At 37.0% G+C, this 20,981-nt stretch overlaps 4 protein-coding genes across 6 annotated transcripts; all 4 read right to left on the minus strand.

Annotated features, from left to right (window-relative positions):
• Positions 1-316: 316 nt before the first annotated feature.
• LOC126623969 (plant UBX domain-containing protein 4) lies at positions 317-3,359 on the minus strand. Its single transcript, XM_050292953.1, has 4 exons — positions 3,152-3,359; positions 1,441-1,726; positions 1,060-1,155; positions 317-869 (listed from the first exon to the last, which is right to left on the minus strand). The coding sequence occupies exons 1-4, from the start codon at positions 3,280-3,282 to the stop codon at positions 489-491; spliced, it is 894 nt and encodes a 297-aa protein (XP_050148910.1). The 5' UTR covers positions 3,283-3,359; the 3' UTR covers positions 317-488.
• A 590-nt stretch (positions 3,360-3,949) lies between these two features.
• LOC126623977 (uncharacterized) lies at positions 3,950-5,739 on the minus strand. 3 transcript variants are annotated; one of them, XM_050292963.1, is made up of 6 exons: positions 5,536-5,739; positions 5,152-5,442; positions 4,991-5,047; positions 4,717-4,881; positions 4,437-4,550; positions 3,950-4,332 (listed from the first exon to the last, which is right to left on the minus strand). In XM_050292963.1, exons 1-5 carry the CDS (start codon positions 5,629-5,631, stop codon positions 4,491-4,493), a joined length of 669 nt encoding a protein of 222 aa, XP_050148920.1. In that variant the 5' UTR covers positions 5,632-5,739; the 3' UTR covers positions 3,950-4,332; positions 4,437-4,490. The 3 variants fall into 3 exon arrangements, with proteins under 3 accessions (XP_050148920.1, XP_050148921.1, XP_050148919.1); XM_050292964.1 differs by having other exon boundaries at positions 3,950-4,350; positions 4,433-4,550; XM_050292962.1 differs by having other exon boundaries at positions 3,953-4,332; positions 4,433-4,550.
• Positions 5,740-9,056: 3,317 nt separating this feature from the next.
• Positions 9,057-10,507, minus strand: LOC126623964 (uncharacterized). The gene has a single exon (XM_050292947.1). The coding sequence runs from the start codon at positions 10,362-10,364 to the stop codon at positions 9,303-9,305; it is 1,062 nt and encodes a 353-aa protein (XP_050148904.1). The 5' UTR covers positions 10,365-10,507; the 3' UTR covers positions 9,057-9,302.
• Positions 10,508-18,706: 8,199 nt separating this feature from the next.
• Positions 18,707-20,852, minus strand: LOC126623989 (uncharacterized). Its single transcript, XM_050292979.1, has 3 exons — positions 20,441-20,852; positions 19,798-19,857; positions 18,707-19,687 (listed from the first exon to the last, which is right to left on the minus strand). The coding sequence occupies exons 1-3, from the start codon at positions 20,570-20,572 to the stop codon at positions 19,577-19,579; spliced, it is 303 nt and encodes a 100-aa protein (XP_050148936.1). The 5' UTR covers positions 20,573-20,852; the 3' UTR covers positions 18,707-19,576.
• Between the last annotated feature and the right edge of the window lie 129 nt (positions 20,853-20,981).

The following is a 20,981-nucleotide window of genomic DNA, read 5'->3' on the forward strand; positions in this document are numbered from 1 at the left end:
TTTGAGTCAAGAAACTATTTTTGATGAATTTTCTAAATTAACAAATAAATTATGGCTCAAAGGCAAATCAAAGGTGTTACAGGGCAAGATGGAGCTCTATCCCCTTTGGAGAAAATGTTCAGTGCATCATCCGTATGCGGAAAATTCGAGATTCCGTATACGGCAGCCACACTGAAGATGCTAGCAGAAAGCTCCGACCTTATCAGAACTCTACAAATGAGCATAAGTAATCATTCCATGCCAAAACCAAGTAGCTGATATGAAAATTGCTTGCCGGATGCCAACGCCGACAGAAATTCTCCCCATTGCCCAAGTATTTAGTTCTTAAAATTGAACGAAGATGCTTTATTGTTTCCAAACGTATTTTACAGTCAGACCCACATCTTGAAATACAATGTACAAATGGATTAAACAGTACAGGTTCAAGTTCTTCATACCTGGTACATATATTGCTAACAGATAAACAGCAAATGTCATGGTCCAGCCGGCTATAATTTCTGGATCACAACCGAATTGGCGAGGCCTGCCTGCTCAATTGTTTGACTCGGATCATTGAGGAGCTTGGGAGGGAACCCCATAATCTGCAGGTGATAATTCCTTGGACCGTCAGGCCTAGATGTATCAATGAAGCCACGAACGTCATTGATGGTATGATGGTAGTTAAAATGTCCAACTATGCGGGTCCCATCAGCCAACCTAAGTTGAACCGATGTTGATGGCAACTTTTCATCCACAACCAGGCCTGCGGAGGGGGTTGGAGGAGTGTTGAGAGAAGTCGATGCAGTCGTTGGCTCAGATGCTGCTGGAGTAGAGCTGCCACCCAGAGTTCTTCCCACACCCTGAAATGGAACATGTCGCTTCACCAGTTCCTGCAAGGAAAGAAATATAAATAGCTTGTAATTTATAATATTGTCCGCTGGCCTTTGAGAGCAGGCCATCTAAATTTGAAACACATTTGACAGGAGAAATGCAAATGCAGATATGAGATCATTGGAGAATCTTCAACTTAGATACTTCTGAATGGAATTGTACAAAGGAGATCTTAAAGAGAGAACTCACCGGGCACTTCTCATTCCTCCTTATTAGATTGACATGAACTGAGGTACTTCTATCTGCAGGCTCCAACTCTTTTGGACATTCAGACTTTTTGATGCTCTGCATTGAGACAAAGAATGAGATGGAATATCATTTATGGGAATACCACGACACAGAGCAAAAGCAAACCAGTGCTTACGCATGAGAAAATTCATCCATGAGATCACATGCATAGTCATCACATTAACTAATGCATAAGAGGACGAAGTAAAGAATGTACAATGCAAACTGTACAGAAAATAAGTTCAGAGGACATTAATGGACACCCTCCACCACAACAACTGATACTATAATCTACTAGTTTCCTTATTGTTTTTCTTTGAGTCAAACTTCCATTGATATTACCTCTAAGAAAGATGCATTTTCTGGATCGTCCAGCCGCCTTAAGGGGCCATCATTTATAGTGAAACCGTTAGACCAGAAAATGATGTTGTGAACAACAGTCTCAGGCTGTGCAGGAGTAGGTTGTACAGTTTCCCCAGAGAGTAATCTACCAGTTCCCGCAAAGCTTCTTGAGCTTGAAGATGCACTAGAAGGATCAAAAGGCCCCTCCGTGGCTCCTAACTCCCTTGCTTGATCAAAAATGGAATCCACATCATTATCCTTTGTAGGATCCTGGACAAGCATTCCACTGCAAGTATTGTAATTACACATGTTAGACTTTCTTCAGAATTTCATACAAAAATTATGAGCTTCTAGGCTTGTTAATTTCTGTAAGACAAAAAGATAAAGATTTTATCGAAACAAGGACACTATCCGTGACATAAGAATGATAAAATCACAACAAGACTTAGACATGACATAAGACCACAATGTAAATAAAACACAATCTAACAAATCACAGATATAAAAAAGATATTAAGCGGACCATGCATAACGTCATAATATTCCCTTCAAGGCATAGGCTCCACTGTGATACATAACGGAACGAATGCAATGCAAACCTGTAAATAGAATACCAAGTGAACATGATATCACCCCACGGATGTCCAAACAAGGTCAGCAAACAAATCTCCAAAGATCCCAAGCCACAACGCAATGCAGACAAGATGGTAGATACAGTTCTAGCAAACCCCTTCCACAAGCAGTATCGACTCACCGTCAAGCTCCTCTAGAAGCTAAGTAATCAATGGCAATCCAAATGAAATCTAAGCTCTCGAAAATGGCTTCACTTGAAGCTCTTCCTACCACACAAAGACCCCCAAATGGCAGATGCCAATGATCGCTTATGTACAGTCTCAATAAGATTAACAAAACAAGAAGGAGAACCACTAAAATTAGTTTCCACAATTAAAATCCCGTTATAGGTCCACTTTGGCCAATGCTACGAGTTGAAGATGTAGACTCCTCTCTAAAAAGCTTTCGGTTAAATGTTAAAACACCTACTTATCCTGGAAACTTGACCTGTAACTACAAATTCTGGTTCAATATAGCAATCGAGAAATGAACTACTTATTTCTTACTCTTCACCCGAAATTTACAGACTAAGCAGGACTCGGTCTATTTTTGTGTATGTGTGCATTATTGTCTATTAATCATTGAGCTCAACAAATATGAGTATGACCGTTCAATAATCATGCATGGAAGTATTCTTGTTGTAATACTAAGACACAAGACAGTGCATATCTTGCAGCGGATTTCCCGTAAAACTCGCTTTCAAGCCATCATAAGCCCCTACAAATATGTTCCCTAATGGAACCCAGAAATGTCTACACACAATTAAGAGTTCATAACAACTTCAACCCATCTGATCAAAAAGAAATTGAAGGCAATATATCATAATTTCAACCCAATTGATGATAAAAACGCCTCCTTTTCCTCACCAAAACATAAAATTTCCATATTTCTATGTTTTAATTGATATAATTTAGCAAATAAACATGAAGAATTGGCAACGAGAAACATACAAAGATTCATAAATTCGAGGAGAAACAAGCATGGAATAATACAAACAAACCAGAAAGAACAAGACTTTCGTAAACCAAATAAAAAATATGATCCTGAAATTGAAGGAAGTGTTAAAAAGGGATAGTCGGAAAGAGAGAGATGGACGTACCTTTTCTCGCCACCAGTGTAGTACTCCGGAGGGCCATCGGAGTCACTGTCCGAGTCCGCAGACCTCCGGTTCAGATCGGAAAGTGTACGGATTCCTCCGGTTCGACTCTTTTTTTTGTCCTCCGACGCCATTTGCTATCTCAGAATCGAAACCAAACAGAGAGAACTTGACTATTGACGGACTGATCAGCTTTCTGATTCGTCACTTAAAACGTACGCACTTCAGATGCGCGTGTAAATGATGTTTCCGAGTTTACAGTTTACACCTTCAAGTTTGGGCTAACTGCAATTTGCACCCTCAAAATTTGTGATTTTCTACAACATGAGCCGATGTTTCAATTTTCCTTCACATTGCACTTTGAAGTTTTGATATTGTATCAATTTATATTTTTAGATGTTTGACCCGAATTTTAGGTTAACGTGAAAGTTACATGGAACTCCTGCTTCCTCTTGATCGATGTTTATCCAAAACGACAACGAACCCCGAACATTTTGATTTCAGTTATGCAAGTGTTACTTTTGCATTTACCCATAAGTTAGTCCACATTTATCCCATCATCAATTAAATATAAGATCAACTGTTTTGATTTGATGTATTATTTGTTTGTACCATACTTAGAATATCCGTATTTAGATCTCATATAAATACTCGGAGAACTCAAATGTAATTATGTAATAAAGGAATAAGCAAATATGTAATAAGTGAGAAACTTTTACTCTATAAAAGGACTACTCACTCTCCTCATTAAGAGAGGTCAATTCCTAGGTCATGAGGATCCTCACAAGCTTATCATATTCCGAGAAAAGCTCTCAAGCTCTCTCCCTCACAAATAGATACAATATCAGTGTGGACGTAACCCAAACCTTAGGATGAACCAAGATACATCTTATGTTATTTACTTTCTTGCAGATTCACGGTCTGATTTACGTTGTTCCAAGATCCCTCCGATTTTGTGCATCAACAATATTAATCACCATAAAGTGTAAATTAAAATATTGTAAACTTGCTAACGTAAAATGCCAACCAAACGCTAAATCGCTTTTTCGTATAATTATTTAAAATCCCATTAGAAGTGATGGAACGTACCTTCACACCATCTACTTGCAAAGTAAAAGTAGACACGTACCAGAGCATCCATCTCTTTGGGGGCTCCAGCTCCCATCCATGACAAATTCAATTTCCTGAAATAATTATGCTGACTGATATGAAAATCTCAAAAGACAACACTTCTGACCAACTGCAGTGCAATATATTCACAAACAGCATAAAAGAGAGACTTACAAACCTATCTGAAAAGGGAATTACTGAGCGGAATACATGAATTCGCAGATTCCCACCTTCACCTCCAATTTCCTTCTTTTTCTTTGGGCGAGCCATCATTAGTTGCCAAGAAACTCGACTGACATGGTTCACAAGGATAGATAGCACAATACAACATATTTTGGTGCACAAAACCACAATTAATGACAAAGGGCTCAAACAAACGCAGCATAAAATAACCCAAATGTGATAGTTACAACTGAGGAAACACTGATAGAACCGAAAAACTATTGCTCTAACACTACCTGCGCCAAACAAAGAAACGCGATAGGCACACATCTAAACCACCACCGCCGCCGCCACCACCACCACCACCACCACCACTCTATTATTAGTCCAAGATCAGAAGCCATATTGGCAATAAGCTGTGCAGCGTCACGTGTCGCAGGAATTTGAACGTTGATTGAAACCTATACCCGTTATAAGCTCGTGTCAAACGCTGTTTGAAAGAGTGATATGGATGGATTCTTTTACGAGAACAAACCAACCACACATAATAATTCAACTGACTGCAATAACCTTTTGTCCCTCAACAGCACCAGCAAACGCTACTGGCAAAGCAAGCTTAGAAATATCCTGCAGAATTCCAAAAAAATCCAGAATAAAACAAGTTCAAGTATGCATTGCTAATTGACGTAATAATCACAGTCCCACACAATATTGAGGCAGAAATACGTTACGTTACTGTCTAAGAAAGACCAATTTAGTGCATTGGCTAAAGCTCCGTCGGTTGATTGTATACTGAGCTCTCTTCTCTTTACGCTCTCTGCAAACTCGCTGAATTTAGCCTGATCTGCAACAGCCGCGTCGCACAATTTAGCCATATCTTTATATGCAATTAGGGTTGCACCAGCGAACAAACCCGAGAGCACAGCTGCAACCACCACCACAGCTTTTGGTTTATGCACTGATTTCGGCACCTGAATCTCAATCTCTGAAGCACTGGAATGAAAATTGTTGCTCAAAAGAGCCTGCATTGCATTTGTTAATTAGAAGCATCAAACCATTTACCAAGAAAAATCTTGAAATTTCAGAAAAGTTGAGAGAGAGAGAGAGTTACTTACGGTGGCACGGAGAGGAGGAAATGGGACGTCGGGTGACAGAGCGGCGGGGAGGATGAGGGCATAGAGTTTGACGGAGGGGGGGCGGAGGATCGCCATGTTGGAGAAGTTATCAGCAGTCGTCCGAAAATTGCCATAGCTTCTTTCTCAATTCTCATGTGAAAATTTTGATAAACATGCGAACTTTATGAGGTGGTGTTTGTTTATTTGTACGTATGTATGCGTAATTGGAAAGAGATCATCTTTTCCATCAAGATCACCGAATCAAGTGATATAGATCTTTGAAATTTAATCAAACGGCTAAAAACAGAGGTTCCTTTAAAAGTTATAATAATTTAACCGTTGGATCAAATTTCAAGGATCCGGATCACTTGGTTCAATAACCTTGGTGGAAGAGATCATGAGATGATCTCTTTCCTGCGTAATTGGAGTAAACATGCAAACTTTATGAGGTGGTGCTTGTTTGCAAATTAACCACAGTTTCCAGTATTTATATTGGGCTGGGCCCACTGGGTTTTTAATACTATTCATTTTCATTACAAGTGTTTATCACTACCATTATAAGTTGTTAGGATCTACCTTAACTTTATTATGGAATGGATGCATATTTTAAGGGGGTGTGCGGCGGGTGTGCTATTCACACACCTCATTTTGCTCTTTATACATTTCTTGTTAATTTCTATCCGTTAATTTTCTTCAATTCATCCAATCCGACGGCCGAAAATTAAAAGGATGTGTGAAAAGTAAAATGGGATGTGTAAATATCACACCCCTATTTTAAGTGGTAAGACAATTCTCACATTAAACGAGACTAGTGCAAAAATCATATGAGATTAAATACAGGAATATCTCATGCTTTTATAAGATATGTACTACTAATAAGGGGTCGGACATATTACTTGAAACTTTCTCAAAAATAAGGGTAAAACTAAAAGGAAAAGATGGGAAAAACATTCTCAAAAAATAATGGTGATTACAACGAGCCTTTATCTTGAACAAAGGAGTCTACCGCCCTTCCATTTTGTGTTCTATTTAGCAAGCAATAGCCACAAAATCAGCCGCCTGTCCTCTCTTGCAAATTTGAGTCAATATATTAATATGTAGTCATAGGAGGAAAGATTACTTTGTGTAAAATATTTACCCACCAAGTACAAACTTTTTTCAGAAATTTTTAATTGTGATCGGAACACGAGTGGCACACCACGTGTTTTTATATAAGTGGTGAGAAATTATATTTTTTAAGTTCTTAATTTTTTAACACACATATCCCACTATATGTAAAGTGACATGTGATGTATTACTCCGTGTTTCGATCACATTGAAAAGTCTCTCAAAATTTTCAAGAAATGTAGTGGTAATGAGCAAGTAAAACTTGTTAAACTCACGCGGTCAATTGGCTATGCCAAGGTATCGACTCTCTTACAGCCAAGTTTGAATTCATCTTCTTGTAGTGGCTCGATGTAAGTTGAACAAAACTAAATCTGTTGAATTGGACTAATACCTTGACCTTTGTTTGATCACCTTATATGAATTGAGACTTACTTGATTAAATTGGACAATGATTTAACATATTTGTTCTACAAGCTTCCACTAGGGATGACAATTCTAACCGTTAAACCTGATAAATGTGGATAACCACCCGAATTGATTAGATTTGAGTATGAAAATTCGGGTATATTTTGAGTATGGGGAAAAACCGTGATTATTATTCGGTTATGGATTGGATATGGTTATAGGGTTTCCCAATCCGTATCTATCCCCAAATCCGAACCGAATAATATATATTATATATAATATTAAAGTATTAAAAAATATATACATATATGTATTTATTATTCACTGAATCCATTACCTTGAAGAATACAAAAATTGCATTGTATGAGTTGCATTTTGTGGAAAAGTTAAAAAAGTTTTAATATGAATCAAAATCTATGAAAATTCAATGGTACTTATGGGAGATTTCAAAGATCAAACCAACATTATCAACGTTAGCTTTAATTTTTATGCTTCACAAGATCCATTCATTAAATCATTTTATACATCAAATATTTAATGACGAAATTAATATTTACAAAATTATCATGCATCAATTGAATGAATATATTTTTTTTTTATTAATGAAGATGGATATAACTATTAGCCGATGGGGAATGCGTTACCCAATGGGTATAGTTATGGATAATAGCGATGGTTAATTTGCGGTTATGGATATGATTAGTTTTCGTGGTTATAAGGATGAATATAGTATTTCCGTCCCCAAACCGAACCGTTACCATCTCTAGCTTCCACTTGAGTGGTGAATGGAGACTTGTGAAACACAACATGTTGAAGGAAAGCAACAAATGTCTTTTGAGTTACAGGACCACAGGAACCATGGTTTTGGATTGTAACTTGTAAGGCCATGAAACAATCTATTCATTTCATTTGTGGGAGGAACAAGGACCACTTGTTACTCATGGAGATTTATCACCATCCTCAAATTGTACACCAGGGTCCAGGAGGAGGTCGCTTGTACAAGTAACCAATTTTGTGAAACCCTAAAAACCCACACCAATTTCTTTTTGTGACAAAAGCATATCCCCATCCCTCCCTTTCTTGATTGCTTTGCCATGCTTTAGCAAATTGTTATAGAGGATAACGGCAAGATGCAAATTTGAATTTTGAAATTTGGAAATTCAGTTTCCATACATTTATATTCCGAGATATATAAATGTACAGGGATTTATAAGTTTAAATTTGAACCCAACCCATCCCTCTTCAACTCATGTGATTGTTGTCTTCTTTTCTCTTTTGGAGTCTCGTTTGGAGATGTAAAAGAAAACATACGAAATGTCGGATGCACACAATGGGACCTAGGTGGTCTCAAGATCACTCGGAATTCAAGAAATATACATGTATAGTTTTTTTGAGGACCCTTCGAATGTTTAGTAACGGTCCTTTTAAGTTTACCAAGCGTTTAACGAAATACCTCTCACAGATTAGATCGACAACACTCAACAAATTCTCTTAATAGCACTCATCAAATTGCTTCGACATAGATCAATATCTATTGACATATGTGCCACTTAATTTGCCCGTGATAACAATCCTACCAAGTGTTTGACAAAATGCTTCAATGGATAAACTTTTTTTTTGCGCACTTCTCGCTCTATTTTTATCTAAAAAACTTAAACCTTTTAACACTAGAACCCTCTAAAATTCGAATCTTAAATCCGCGGTTGAACTCTAAACATAAGGTTACATAAATACATACATTTTCCTTACCGAAACCCCTTAAAATTGCCTGGTGAAAAGCTTTTTGTAATACAGGATATTCAGGCGATACTTTACATGACATAATACATTCCCTTTTTCAACAGGAGATGCTCATGCTCAAACCGATTCATTTGGATCTCGTACACCATCGAAAAGTAAACCCAAAAATTAAAGTCAAGCTATACTGGCAGTAACGATGTACCCAAGTCAACAAAATAAAGCTGCAGAAACCCATAAATTAAGCACGCAAAGTGCTCCAAAGTCCAAACTAAACTCAACATTAAACCTGATTTATAATCGGCACAATATGCACATAAAGCTACTTTTCAATCTAATTACATGAGAAAAAGAAAGAAACTTTTTCCCCCTTTTTTTCCCTTCAATTTTTCTGGTTCTTTTGGAGGAAAAAGAAAGAGAAGATTATACAAAACGGACCCATTGGTAATCATACAAAAATAAGTTTTAACATGGTGGAGATGAAATTAAGTAATGACTAATGAGATGATTAATTGTACTTAATACACCTTCTTGGTGAAAAGGCTGCGCAGATTGAAAAGATTACCGACAGCCCCGCCATTTCCTCCTCCACCGTTACCGCCGCCGCTAGCATCACCACCACGGTTGTTGCTGCCGCTTCCACGGCCGCCAATGCCAACTCCAACTGCACTATTCTCACTTCTACAGCTCAAATGGCTTCCATACCCAATACACATCGGAACATTCAAATTCAAGACTCTAGCTTTCGAGCCGCTGCCTCCGGCGATGACGGCTCCGGCGGTTTTTTTACTCCTGCGATTCTCCAGCACTTCCTTTTTTGTCCCCTTTTCAGCATTTCGAGCTTGTGGGTCGGAGTTGCTCTTTACAGCCGCCGAGGCTCCACGCCGGACCTGCCAAACCGGGCTGCTCCGACCCAAGTGAACTCCGGGTCGACCCGGACTCGCAGGTGGCCACTTTCTAGACTTCGACTCCCCCGTTGAGTTGCTCCTTGAACACGGCGCGCTGTTCACCTTCCGGGTTACCGGAGCTCCGAAAGGTTTGGGTCGGGTATATGCGTTTCCAGCGGATCTACTGCGCGAAAATGGCCATATATTGATGTTCAGCTCCGCCGAGCTCGCTCCGCCGCCGCCGCCCTTTCGGTCTTTCTTCTTGTCTTTCTCTTTATCAGTCTCGTCGGCTTTGACGGATTTCTTCTCGCCCATCCTAAAAATGTCCCTCCAACGCTTCGATGCGGTTAGAACGGGAGCAGCTGACAACTCAGGTCCTGGACCGGGTTCGGATTCTGGGTCGGGTTCCGAAATGGGTTTTGGGTCAGGAACAGGAGGTTGTGAGATGGGTTGTGAGATGGGTTGTGGATTTGGGTCAGGTGGGTCGGAGTGGTTAAGGAAAGGAGGGGGGAGGAGGTGGAGAGGGAGAAGGACGCCGTCGACGAAGAGCTCATCGGCGGAGAGGAGATTGGGCTGAGGGCAAGACGGGTTTCTCCAAAACTCGAACTCGGGGGAGTTGGAATCGGTGCTGGTTCGCCTTCTTCGGCTGCTGCTCTGTGAAAGGTGGGGTTTGAATTTGGGGCTGTGCTCCATTGAGATGGATATTTTTGGAGAGAGAGAGAGAGAGAGGAGTGGATGGTGGAGGGGAAGGTGGGAAGGTTATTTTGTTTCCTGAGGAGTCAGGGGGAGCGAGCAGAGTTCAGTGCTTCGGACCCTACAAACAATAAAGAAATGAACCCGGAGGATTCAAGCCATTAAATAAGGGTGACGAGAGCCTACTTGGCGTTGCGGTTCATTGTTTGATTTTTTTTATAAGAAAAATTAAGGAAAAGTTTTTAAAAAATTTATTTTAATTAAAAGAACAAAATAAAGATCTAAATAATAGTATCTGGAATGATTTTTTTAGGCTAAAAATATTTTTAATTTTAAAAATGAACGGTACCAATGTTTTATTAAAATTCTGTTTTTTATATCATTTAAAAAAAAATTTAACTATTAACTTTAGTATCATGTAATTTATAAAAAATAGTCTTAAAATTTAATTTTGCTAGCATTTTCCATTAAATAAAGTAGGGGAGGGGTATGTGTTATTTTTTTAATCAAATTACAAGATACGCAGTTAGTTTTCTATAAATACATACAAAAATTTCTAAAAAACATATAGAGATAGAGAAGGACTTATATAAAACAAAAACTCTAAGCCTATTAATTATTTATTATTCGGTGAAAATTTTGTTAACTAAATGACTATCAAGCATGTCTTACATGCATAAGCAACTATTTTTATTTTTTTTTTCAGTTGAAAAAAAAGGATAATTGGTGGCAAACCACGACTATCTATCATTTCCAAGCCCAGAGAAGTTATAGGGAATTTCACCTTACCTGTGGCTACAGTCAAACAGACCTACCAACTCGGAACATCAAACATAGGACCTCTCACATTTTTTATTTATTGGGAAGCCAAGTCTACACTCTTACCACTAAACCACTTGACTGATATGAACATTGCTTTATCCTCTTTAGCGGTAATTTAGTAACCGAGTGGGATTTTCGGATAATGATTAGAGTATAACTTCGAAGTATTTTTTATTCACTATTATATATCCTTATGTGAAATTTGGTTGTCAATTATACCATGACATTTACATCTTTAATTTTAATTTTAATTTATAGAATTTTTAATGTAAATGTAGAATATCCTTTATCCTGATTCATGATTTCCACCTAATCAATCATTCATATACATCTTTGACTTATCAGAACTCGCTCATGTATATATATAACTCTATAATTCACATTTCTTGCATGCCTAATTTAGTTTTCTTCAATTTCAATCCTTGATTATTCAACGACTTCAATATTTTCTAATGAAAATTGTTGAGGAGACTTTCTGAAAAGCGGTATACTATATGAACTTTTTTGCCATTTCATGTTTGGACATACTATTTTATAATATCGATACAATAATTAACGTTAAATTATGAGATGACAAAATATTCATAGAGAATCTCACTTTAACAGAATCTCATTGGCATTTTTTTTTTCTAATTGCATAGAAAAATGAAAGACAAGTTAGAATTCTCCATCGATAGCCATTAGTTTACCAAAACCATTGATGAAACATTGAATTATATATTGCATGTAGTTGATAAAAAAATCTACAAGACACTGGAATATAGAGCTTGTTTGGAACTGCTTGTAAAACGATTGAAAGTTCTTTTAGACAAAATGTTTTTAGGTTCCAAAAATACTTAAAATGCTTCTTGCAAAATACCAGTTATGTGCTTCTTGCACGAAGCAATAAATTACTTTTTCATGATTCACTTGTTATTTTAATAAGGACCAAATCCAAAAACAATTTCACCAAAAATGTTTTTAGTCATTAGTTTTACATAATTGAATTTTGACACTCAATCTTGCTGTTCAAATACAGTATATCCTATATGTATCATAAAAAAAATCTCACAATTATCTCTTTTGATGATGATAATCCAATTATTAGCAAGGTAGTGACAACATATATACAACCAAAAGTGGATTAACCATCACAAACAATGTGGACAATATTGTGAAATGAGGGCAGATGTGGGGTTTCAGAAAAAACCAAGTTGCCTTGCCCAAAATCATTTCAAACCGTTGACATTCACCACCATTATTATTTCTCCCCGGTTCATAAACAATCTGTTGATCCAAAAACATCAAACACAATTATATCACTCATAATATTTGATTAATTAATTATATGGGAAAACGATTTTCACACACTTTATTTAGTTTCTTAACACTCATATTTAATTATGGTCGTTGATTCAGTTTGATGTATTCAATATCCGATGATCATAAATAAAGAGAGATGTACGAGAATGTGTGAAAAGCTAAAAATGTGTGTGAAAATCAATTCCAATGTACCTAACTCAAAAATGATGCATATCGATTATCCTCATTTGATAATTGATTTGGTACTATGTCTAACATGGAGGATCTTTGGCAGATGTTTTTGTTTATTACGAAATGAATGTGGTATGCTTAGAATTAGTCAAATGTTTTGGGGTCTATGATAAGTTTTTTAGAAGAAGAAGAAATCTTAGCATGCGAACATTTGCGTTTGGGAGTACTTATCTATGCGACAGTGTGCACTCATGTATGCGGATGTTCTGCGTTTGAGGGTACTTACTTATGCGATAGTATGCACTCATGTATCCGGATGTTCACATGCAAAAATTTATCAATTCATAAGATAAAATTTAGTTAAGAAATATACCTCTCGATTAATTAGCTAGTTATCGTTTTATCAGCAGCTGACTTGCATTCTTCAGCAGCTCAGCTGGCTGCGGGTTGTAATATTCCACATACCATGCTGAACATCCACCATCGAACGAACACAAGTCCAAGACACATAAATGGCGGCTTTAAAAAAATGGTGAGGTGGGAAATATATGCAGGAAGTTATCAATTTAGTTTTGGCCAGTTTAATGGAGAAAATTTTCAGTGTTGATGTCATAAATCATGATTTAGTGTTTAAATTGAGGGATAAGGATCTCATCCAGATTCAAATTATGGGGATCCTAGTGATTCTCATATCTTAGTCATTTATCGTGCATCGTGCAGTTATAAATTATTTAACTTTTTTTTATTTTTAAATTAAACACAAATAGTACTTGACAAAAACTAACTGCATGATATATGATGAACGGTTAGGATGTGGGGATACTAAAGTGGATCCGAAGAGGATCCTCCTCCTAAATTGAGTATGCGTGAATTAGTCTCACTACATAAATTTATTTATTTATAAATTATAATATATCATGGGTTTACGATATATATGAATTATGTCGTTCACCTGTATTATAAAATAATAGTTTCACTCGAAAATGTCTTAATTTATTGTTTTTGTTTTCAACCAACTGTCATATATAGAGGCAGATGCACACTGAGACCAAGGTGATCTCAAGACATCCGGATTCCAAAAATATACTTGAGAAGGTCTTCTAAAGATCCTTCGAGTGTTTTGTATGAGTTCCATTTGTCTCTACTAAGTGTTTGATGGAATATATGCTAGTCATATCTTAACATGTTGAGTTGACAACACTCGACATATGTCGATATTGGTTGACATGTGCGCAATATAGTTTGACTGACACAACAAACTCACCAAGTGTTTGACAAAATGGCTCGAATAAACTGAATTTTTTTTAGACGATTCTCGCTCTGTTTCTATTTAAAAAAACTTTGATCTTTAACACTGGAACCCCAAAAATTCGAATTCTGAATCCTTTGTACACTACTCTATGGGATGGACATAACCAAAGAGGAATAAAATAAGATGACACACATGAAGTCGTGGAAGTATCGAAACACATGCAATAGCCATCACTCATCACCCCACAACATGACAACAACAATTCGGGTGGACCTCATCACAAACAGAAATATTTGATGAGATGATGGCTAAGTTGTTGTGTGACAGTAATGGTGGCGAACTTTGTGGACCTGGCGGGAATCAAGCATGTATGGCAATTGGGAATAGCTACTAGCTAGGCTCAAAAGGATTGCCTTTTGTGAGTTTTCTCCATCTCTTCCTCTGTTAATGGCGTTTGTTTGTAGGCAAAATGATGAGCCATGTGAAAAGGAAAAAACGACCCATTCCATCAATTCAATGGGTCCCTTACAAGGACCCGACTTCTTTGCCCTCTCATTTCTCATACACTCCTATCCCTTCCTATTTTGTACGGTTACAGTTAAACCATGTCAACATTTTATATTGATTATTTTTATAGAGATAATAAGACAAAAAACAATAATAATATAAAATGTTGACGTGGCTTAACCGTGACCGCACAAATAGGAGGGGATAAGAGTGTATGGGAAGTGGGAGGGCAGAGAAGCCAGGTCCCCCTTACAAACCCACCCTTGTTCATATACATCGACACTACATGTCGTGACCTCGCTATACCTGATTATGTATAGGTAGATGTGGATTCTGGTTAGTCACTCACATAGTTTTGATCAAACGCTCAATTTTGATCAAAGGCCGATTTATTAAGGGACCATGGTGGTTTTGAGACCCATTGAAGATCAGAATGAATAAGAAGAAGAAAAAAATACATGAGAAGAAGATCTTTAAACACTCTCAAGATATATTACGGAATTCAGGAGTACCCTTTGGGTATTTGACGCAACACGTGTTGACAATGCTCTGCAAGAATCTATAGACATATGTCGACAAGCTCGCTTGAAAGATGTCAGCATATGCCAACAAGCTCACTCGAAAATTGTCAACATACGTCGATAGATTCAACAAGCAACTATCAATAGACTGACTAAAAAGTTGTCGTATTTGGCAACACGTACACTATATGATTCAATAAATTGACTACATGTTCATCAAATGCACTAAACTCTTTCGAAGTTAGAATTCTAAATCCGCCACTAATCATAGATATTTGTGTGATTGACATTTAAGGAACTGTTAGAAAGCGCTGGTGTGATTACTAATGTCTTACTATTCTATTTAATTAACTAAACAAATGCTAGGATCCCTCAAAAAACAAACGACACAGCCCGTCTGTCATGAAGCAGAAAAAGGTCGAAGCTATGCGTCCAGTATCTTTACAAGGACAAGAACACATGCTATGGGATGTATGGTGACTACAAGAGGTCCCATATTGCTTAAATTCTAGCTTTCTATCATCTTACTTTTACAACTTTACAGATTAGGTGAACTATTCTCTAAACCCTCCCCATAGATTGCTAACGTCGGGGCCTTGGCAACTAAACATAAAACAAGTGCATAAGACAAAATCTTCGCATCTCTCCCCCTTAATTTATTTTTTCCCCATTTGTTGGTTTTTTCTTTTGGTGTTGGGGAAGCAAAAACATAGATAGCTTCACATGGTGCTGCCTTGTCAAACAACAGTGGAGTTAACGGAAAAGAATTTTGGGATTCGAGGGATTAAAAAATTATGCCAATTCATCGCGTACGGTCAATTTTTGTTAGATACTATTTATATTTAAATTTAAATTTTAAATGATATTTGACTGCACCATGTACGATGAATGATGAACAGACATGATTTCTGAATCCTTCGGATCTCCAGGAAAAGGATCCGGCAAGGAAGATGGTGGACCAACATCCCCAACAATGGAAATAATTTTTTTTTATAACAAAAACACTATGTGACACGTAAGTATTAAAAATATAGCTTATTTTTTTAACATGTGATAAATATTTATTGGATGCCATGATCTACTAAGATTATACTTTGGTTGCAAGTGAACCTTTTTCGGCTTGTGTTTCACGAGAAAAACTTGTATAATACAACTTTAGTGATATCGTAAGCTAACTCTTTATTATGTGAATTAAAAACACAAACACGGAGTGATTGTTAAGAGAAAATTTTATTTATAAAGAATACATCACTGCAGAGTATTCCAAATTAATCAAATTGTTGAATATAAAAAGTTAATACATTGTATTGTTTAGTTTGATCTAGATACTGCTAAAGTAACGTTGCAGTTACCATAAAATTTTAGAAAGTAATATAGCAGATGTAGGTAAGTTTCTGTACATTCACAGCTCAAAACCTTATTATCTATTGTGCGAGAAAATTTTAGTTGTGACATGAATATAAGTAGTACATCATGTATTTTAATAAGAGTAGTGAAAAATTTTATTTTTTAAATTATTAACTTTTTAGCACACATATCCCATTATTTATATAGTGACATGTGATGTACCATCCCGTGTATCGATCACACTGAAAAATCTTTAGTAGGAAACCTCAAGAAACCCAGGTCCAAAAACCGAGAACGACAAAGCCATGGTAGAGTCTGGTTCGGACCTGGCATCCTCAAACCGTTCTGAATCCTGACCACATAGCTAGGTTTGTAGGCTCATAACACAAAGGTCTTGGAGTTTGCTATTTTTGCGACCTCGATCATCATCGCTCACTGTCGTCCGTCGATGCTTACGACTTGGCAATTTAAGTTCCTGTAGCTTTTATTCTTTCCAATTGTTTTTTATTGCACCATCTGCACAACTTCATTTGTCAATATGCACGCTTCTGGGTGATCCTTTATCTTTTGTTTTTTTTTTTAAATATTTTGGTTGGCCAATGCGTTTTGGGCTTATTTTGATATGATGGTTGACGATTATATTTCCATTTTTGTGTAAAACTTTAAATCGCAATTTATTTGGCTTGAAAGTGAAATGATATTGCACTATGGCTGAAATTGGATAATATATTTAGGGTTGAAAGAAAAGGATATGAAAAGAAAACTACAATATTGTGTCACAATGTTATCTTAGTTGTGGAATGGCAGCCTCTTACACGTAGTATGTGAGGGACTAGCAACCCATACTCGATTTTACCTTCTTACAATTAACTATCAACCTTTATGTATACTATGCATGTGTTTAGGATAATAATAGATAATAGGGATAGATATGTGGCGCTATTTTCTTACACACGTTTTTGTAAGATCTATTTAATAATGTATTTTAATAATCAAAGATGTCTATCCTTTAGGTCTTCTCATCATGTTTATAAAAAATCATTCAAGTCTGAAACCATGTGACTGTTAGATTAAGGGCTTATAGTTTCTTTACTGTATTCATCCATTTTTTTTTCACTATAAGCAAATGCATTAATAGTTTTGGATTTGTCTAATTTTTTGTAAGAATGATTTATGATTGATGTTTTAAAAGTTAGACGGTTTAGTCGTTAAAATACATTATAAAGTGGACCCCTGCAATAACATGTATAAAAAATGTAGTACAACGAATCTGCCCCATTGATAATAAGGAGAAAAAGTACAGAATGGGAGAAAATAGAAGTAAAATTAAACTATAATAATGCCCTTGATTTTTAAAACAAATACTAAACTCTTGGCATTTAAAGGCTATAATAGCCCTTGAACACTCTTTCTCTTAAAAGATAGTATAGAGCACAAGGATTTTGATTATTAAGTTATTATAATTTGTGCATGTTTTTGTTTTCCTTGGAGCACAAGAATTTTCATTACTTATTCTAATAGAGCTAGGTTTTTGGCCGACCATATACATATGCTATTATATATGTCTTGAATATTTTGTGTGGGTGCTTTCCTCCTGTTTGCAATTTCTGTGAGTTGAAGTTGAGAGACAAGACATGGCAACGAGAGCTCGGGGGGAGCAGGAAGAGCGTGAAGTGGCAGAAGAAGGGACACATGAGGCTTTGCCACCTAATGTCGATGATGAAGTCAACGGTGATGATGAAAGTTCTGAAGACGACGACGATGAAGCTGATCTAAAAGCCGAGATTGAACGAATACTCAAGGAAAAAGCAGAGAAGCAGCTTAACGTGGAGCAAAACGCAGAGCTTCTGCGAGGAGAAAACCCTAATTTGCTCCTTCTAGACTACATGTTTAGTGGGAAAAAGAAGATGGGATGATGACGTGGCGTTTAAAAATTAACCAGGGCAGAGGTGAAACCAAGACTTCTACGAGCTTCATCAATGGCACTGTTAGGAATCAATCTCTGCATCTCAAAAGTTGTATTGATGCCTTTGTAGTTCGCAAATTCTCTAAAATCGACGGAGAAGAACGACAGATACGGCAAAGGTAAAATATGGGGTGGGTTGGCAAATACCCAAAATGTCTACACATCGACGGAGAATTTTCTTCTACATTGTGGTCGTTAAGCAATGTCACTATTCTACTCAGACTCAAGGGAAGACAAATATGTCAACGATGCTGGAAGAAATATCGAATTGTTTTCCCAAGGTTAAATGAAATTTCACAAGCAAGGGATAAATGAGTGATTCTACTAGGATTATATCTTGGTTGCAAGAGAGCTTTTCTCGGCTTGTGTTCACGAGAAAAACACACTTGCATCAACTGTAACGATATCGCAAGCTAATGCTTCACAGTGGTACAAACAGAAACACGTAGCAGAGTGATCTCAAGGAGAGAAATTTGTTTATAACGAGGATGTCACTACAATAGTATTCCAAATTAATCAAATTGTTGAATATGAAATGTTAAAAACATAGTATTCTAAAATTACTCAAACTTTTATTTTATTGATAAACTATCTAATTGATAAAAGAGCCGAGGAGTTAATCTCGTCTTGTCTCGCCTCGCCTCTAGCAAACCAATGTTGCAAAGTCGTTCTTTTGGCGCTCGTCAGGCTCGACCTGCACAAGGAGAATGAACCATACATGTCCATGGCAGAACAGAAGCAAAACAGCTTTGATCATAAAAAGTGACAATACAATCGATCATGTAAAACTCTTGTCTATAATTATTTAAAACCCCATTACAAGTAAACGTACGGATCTTCACACCAGCTAATTGTAAACCAAAAGTAGACACCAGAGCTCCAACTCTTGCGGACTCCAGCTCCCATCCTTCACAAATTCGATTTCCTGCAATAGTTAACGCTGACTGATATGAAAGTTTCAAAAGCAACCACTTTATTACATTTGGTATACTGAAACAGCAGCATAAAGTAAAACAAGACCAACTGCAGGGCAAAATGTTCGTAACCATCATAAAACGTAGACTTACAAATCTATCTGAAAAGGGAATTACTGAGCGGAATACGTGAATTCACAGATCCCCTTCTTCACCTCCAATTTCTTCTTTTCTCTGGGCGAGCTAGCATTACTAGCCAATAAATTCGACTGACATAGTTCACAAGGACATATAGCACTATTAAGCATATTTTGATTCACAAACCCACAATTAATGATATAGGGCTAAAAAACGCAGCATAAATATAACCCAAATGTGAGTTAGAACTGAGGAAACATTGATAGAACCAACTAATAAGAGAAATATGGAAGGAACACGTATATTAGTCCAAGATCAGAAGCAATATTTGCAATTAGCTGTGCAGCATCACGTGTCGCAGGAATTTGAATCTTGATTGAAACCTATACGCAGTGAAGCTCGTGTCAATTACTGTTTGAAAGAGTGATACATATGGATTCTTTTATGATCGAACAAACAAACCACACATAATATATTAAGTAAGTGCAATAACCTTTCGTCCCTCAACAGCACCAGGAATTGTGCACAATGCGGGCTTAGAAATACCAATATCCTGCAGAATTAAAAAAAAAATTAATTCAGAATGAAACTAGTTCAAGTATGGATTGCTAATTGACATAATAATCCGAGTCCCAAACGATATTGATGCACAAGTACGTTACGTTACTGTCCAAGTAGGAACCATTTAGTGCATTGGCTAAAGCTGTATCAGTTGATTGTATACTGAGGTCTCTTCTCTTTACACTCTCATGAAACACTTCGAACTCAGCCGCGAGAACATAACGCAGCTGCAAACCCAAGCACCCCAAACACAGCTTTTAGTTCCCGCACGGATTTCGGCCCCTGATTCTCAATCTCAGAAGTATTGGAATGAAATTGGTGCTCAGAACAGCCTGCATTGCATTTGCCAATTATAAGCATGCATAAATTTCTTATTCTTGAGCATAACAAGCCAACTAATTATAGTTAATTAGTTAATTAATTGACGATCAAAATAGCATAATCTCTAACATAACCAACAACAAAACGCCCCAATCACTCTTATTCTTGAGCATTCATAAAAATAAATAATGCAAACCATTTACCACGAAAATTCTTGTAATTTTAGAAAGGTTGACGGAGAGAGGGTTACTTACGGTGGCAGAGACGGCGAGGAGGAAATGGAAGGTCAGGTGAGATCGCGCGCGGAGGAGGATTAGGGTTTGACGGAGGGGGGTGGAGGATCGCCATGTTCGAGCAGTTCTCAGCACTCGTCCAAAAATTGTCATGGCTTCTGGTACGTACTACGTACTGTTGAATTCTAAAGAGTGCAAAAGTATGAGAGAATGATCCTTTTATTCATTGACTCCAAAGTTTGGCTTAATTAGCATACAAGAAACAAGTATAATCAGAAAAAAAATTCCACGTCTAACAACCCTAGACTGTTGGGATTAGGTCAAACACTAACTATGTATTTTCTCCGACAAATAAGGATTATTTATCTAATTAACTAAATGAATTAAATAAAACTAATAGATAATTATCCAACAAGTACCACTAGGTTTGAAATTCTCCTAAAGATTAGGTCAAAAACCAAGAACTACAAAACCACAGTAGAGGATCTGGTTGGGACGCATTGACGATCCCCATTGACGATCAATAGTTGATGCGATATCCATGGTTGTTGGATCGAGAACA

Source organism: Malus sylvestris, chromosome 5 (assembly GCF_916048215.2).
Source record: "Malus sylvestris chromosome 5, drMalSylv7.2, whole genome shotgun sequence".
NCBI lineage: Eukaryota > Viridiplantae > Streptophyta > Magnoliopsida > Rosales > Rosaceae > Malus > Malus sylvestris.

Excerpts from the sequence above, each read along its gene's own strand:
- LOC126623969 (XM_050292953.1), bottom strand. The coding sequence starts at position 3,282 with ATGGCGTCGGAGGACAAAAAAAAGAGTCGAACCGGAGGAATCCGTACA. Across the intron at positions 1,727-3,151 it reads TACACTGGTGGCGAGAAAAG|TGGAATGCTTGTCCAGGATC; the intron begins GTACGTCCATCT and ends CAATACTTGCAG. Across the intron at positions 870-1,059 it reads GGAGGAATGAGAAGTGCCCG|GAACTGGTGAAGCGACATGT; the intron begins GTGAGTTCTCTC and ends CTTTCCTTGCAG.
- LOC126623989 (XM_050292979.1), bottom strand. The coding sequence starts at position 20,572 with ATGACAATTTTTGGACGAGTGCTGAGAACTGCTCGAACATGGCGATCC. Across the intron at positions 19,858-20,440 it reads TCCTCGCCGTCTCTGCCACC|GATATTGGTATTTCTAAGCC; the intron begins GTAAGTAACCCT and ends TTAATTCTGCAG. Across the intron at positions 19,688-19,797 it reads GTGCTGTTGAGGGACGAAAG|GTTTCAATCAAGATTCAAAT; the intron begins GTTATTGCACTT and ends CACTGCGTATAG.
- LOC126623964 (XM_050292947.1), bottom strand. The coding sequence starts at position 10,364 with ATGGAGCACAGCCCCAAATTCAAACCCCACCTTTCACAGAGCAGCAGC.
- LOC126623977 (XM_050292963.1), bottom strand. The coding sequence starts at position 5,631 with ATGGCGATCCTCCGCCCCCCCTCCGTCAAACTCTATGCCCTCATCCTC. Across the intron at positions 5,048-5,151 it reads GGTCTTTCTTAGACAGTAAC|GATATTTCTAAGCTTGCTTT; the intron begins GTAACGTATTTC and ends GGAATTCTGCAG. Across the intron at positions 4,551-4,716 it reads CGTTTCTTTGTTTGGCGCAG|TCGAGTTTCTTGGCAACTAA; the intron begins GTAGTGTTAGAG and ends GAACCATGTCAG.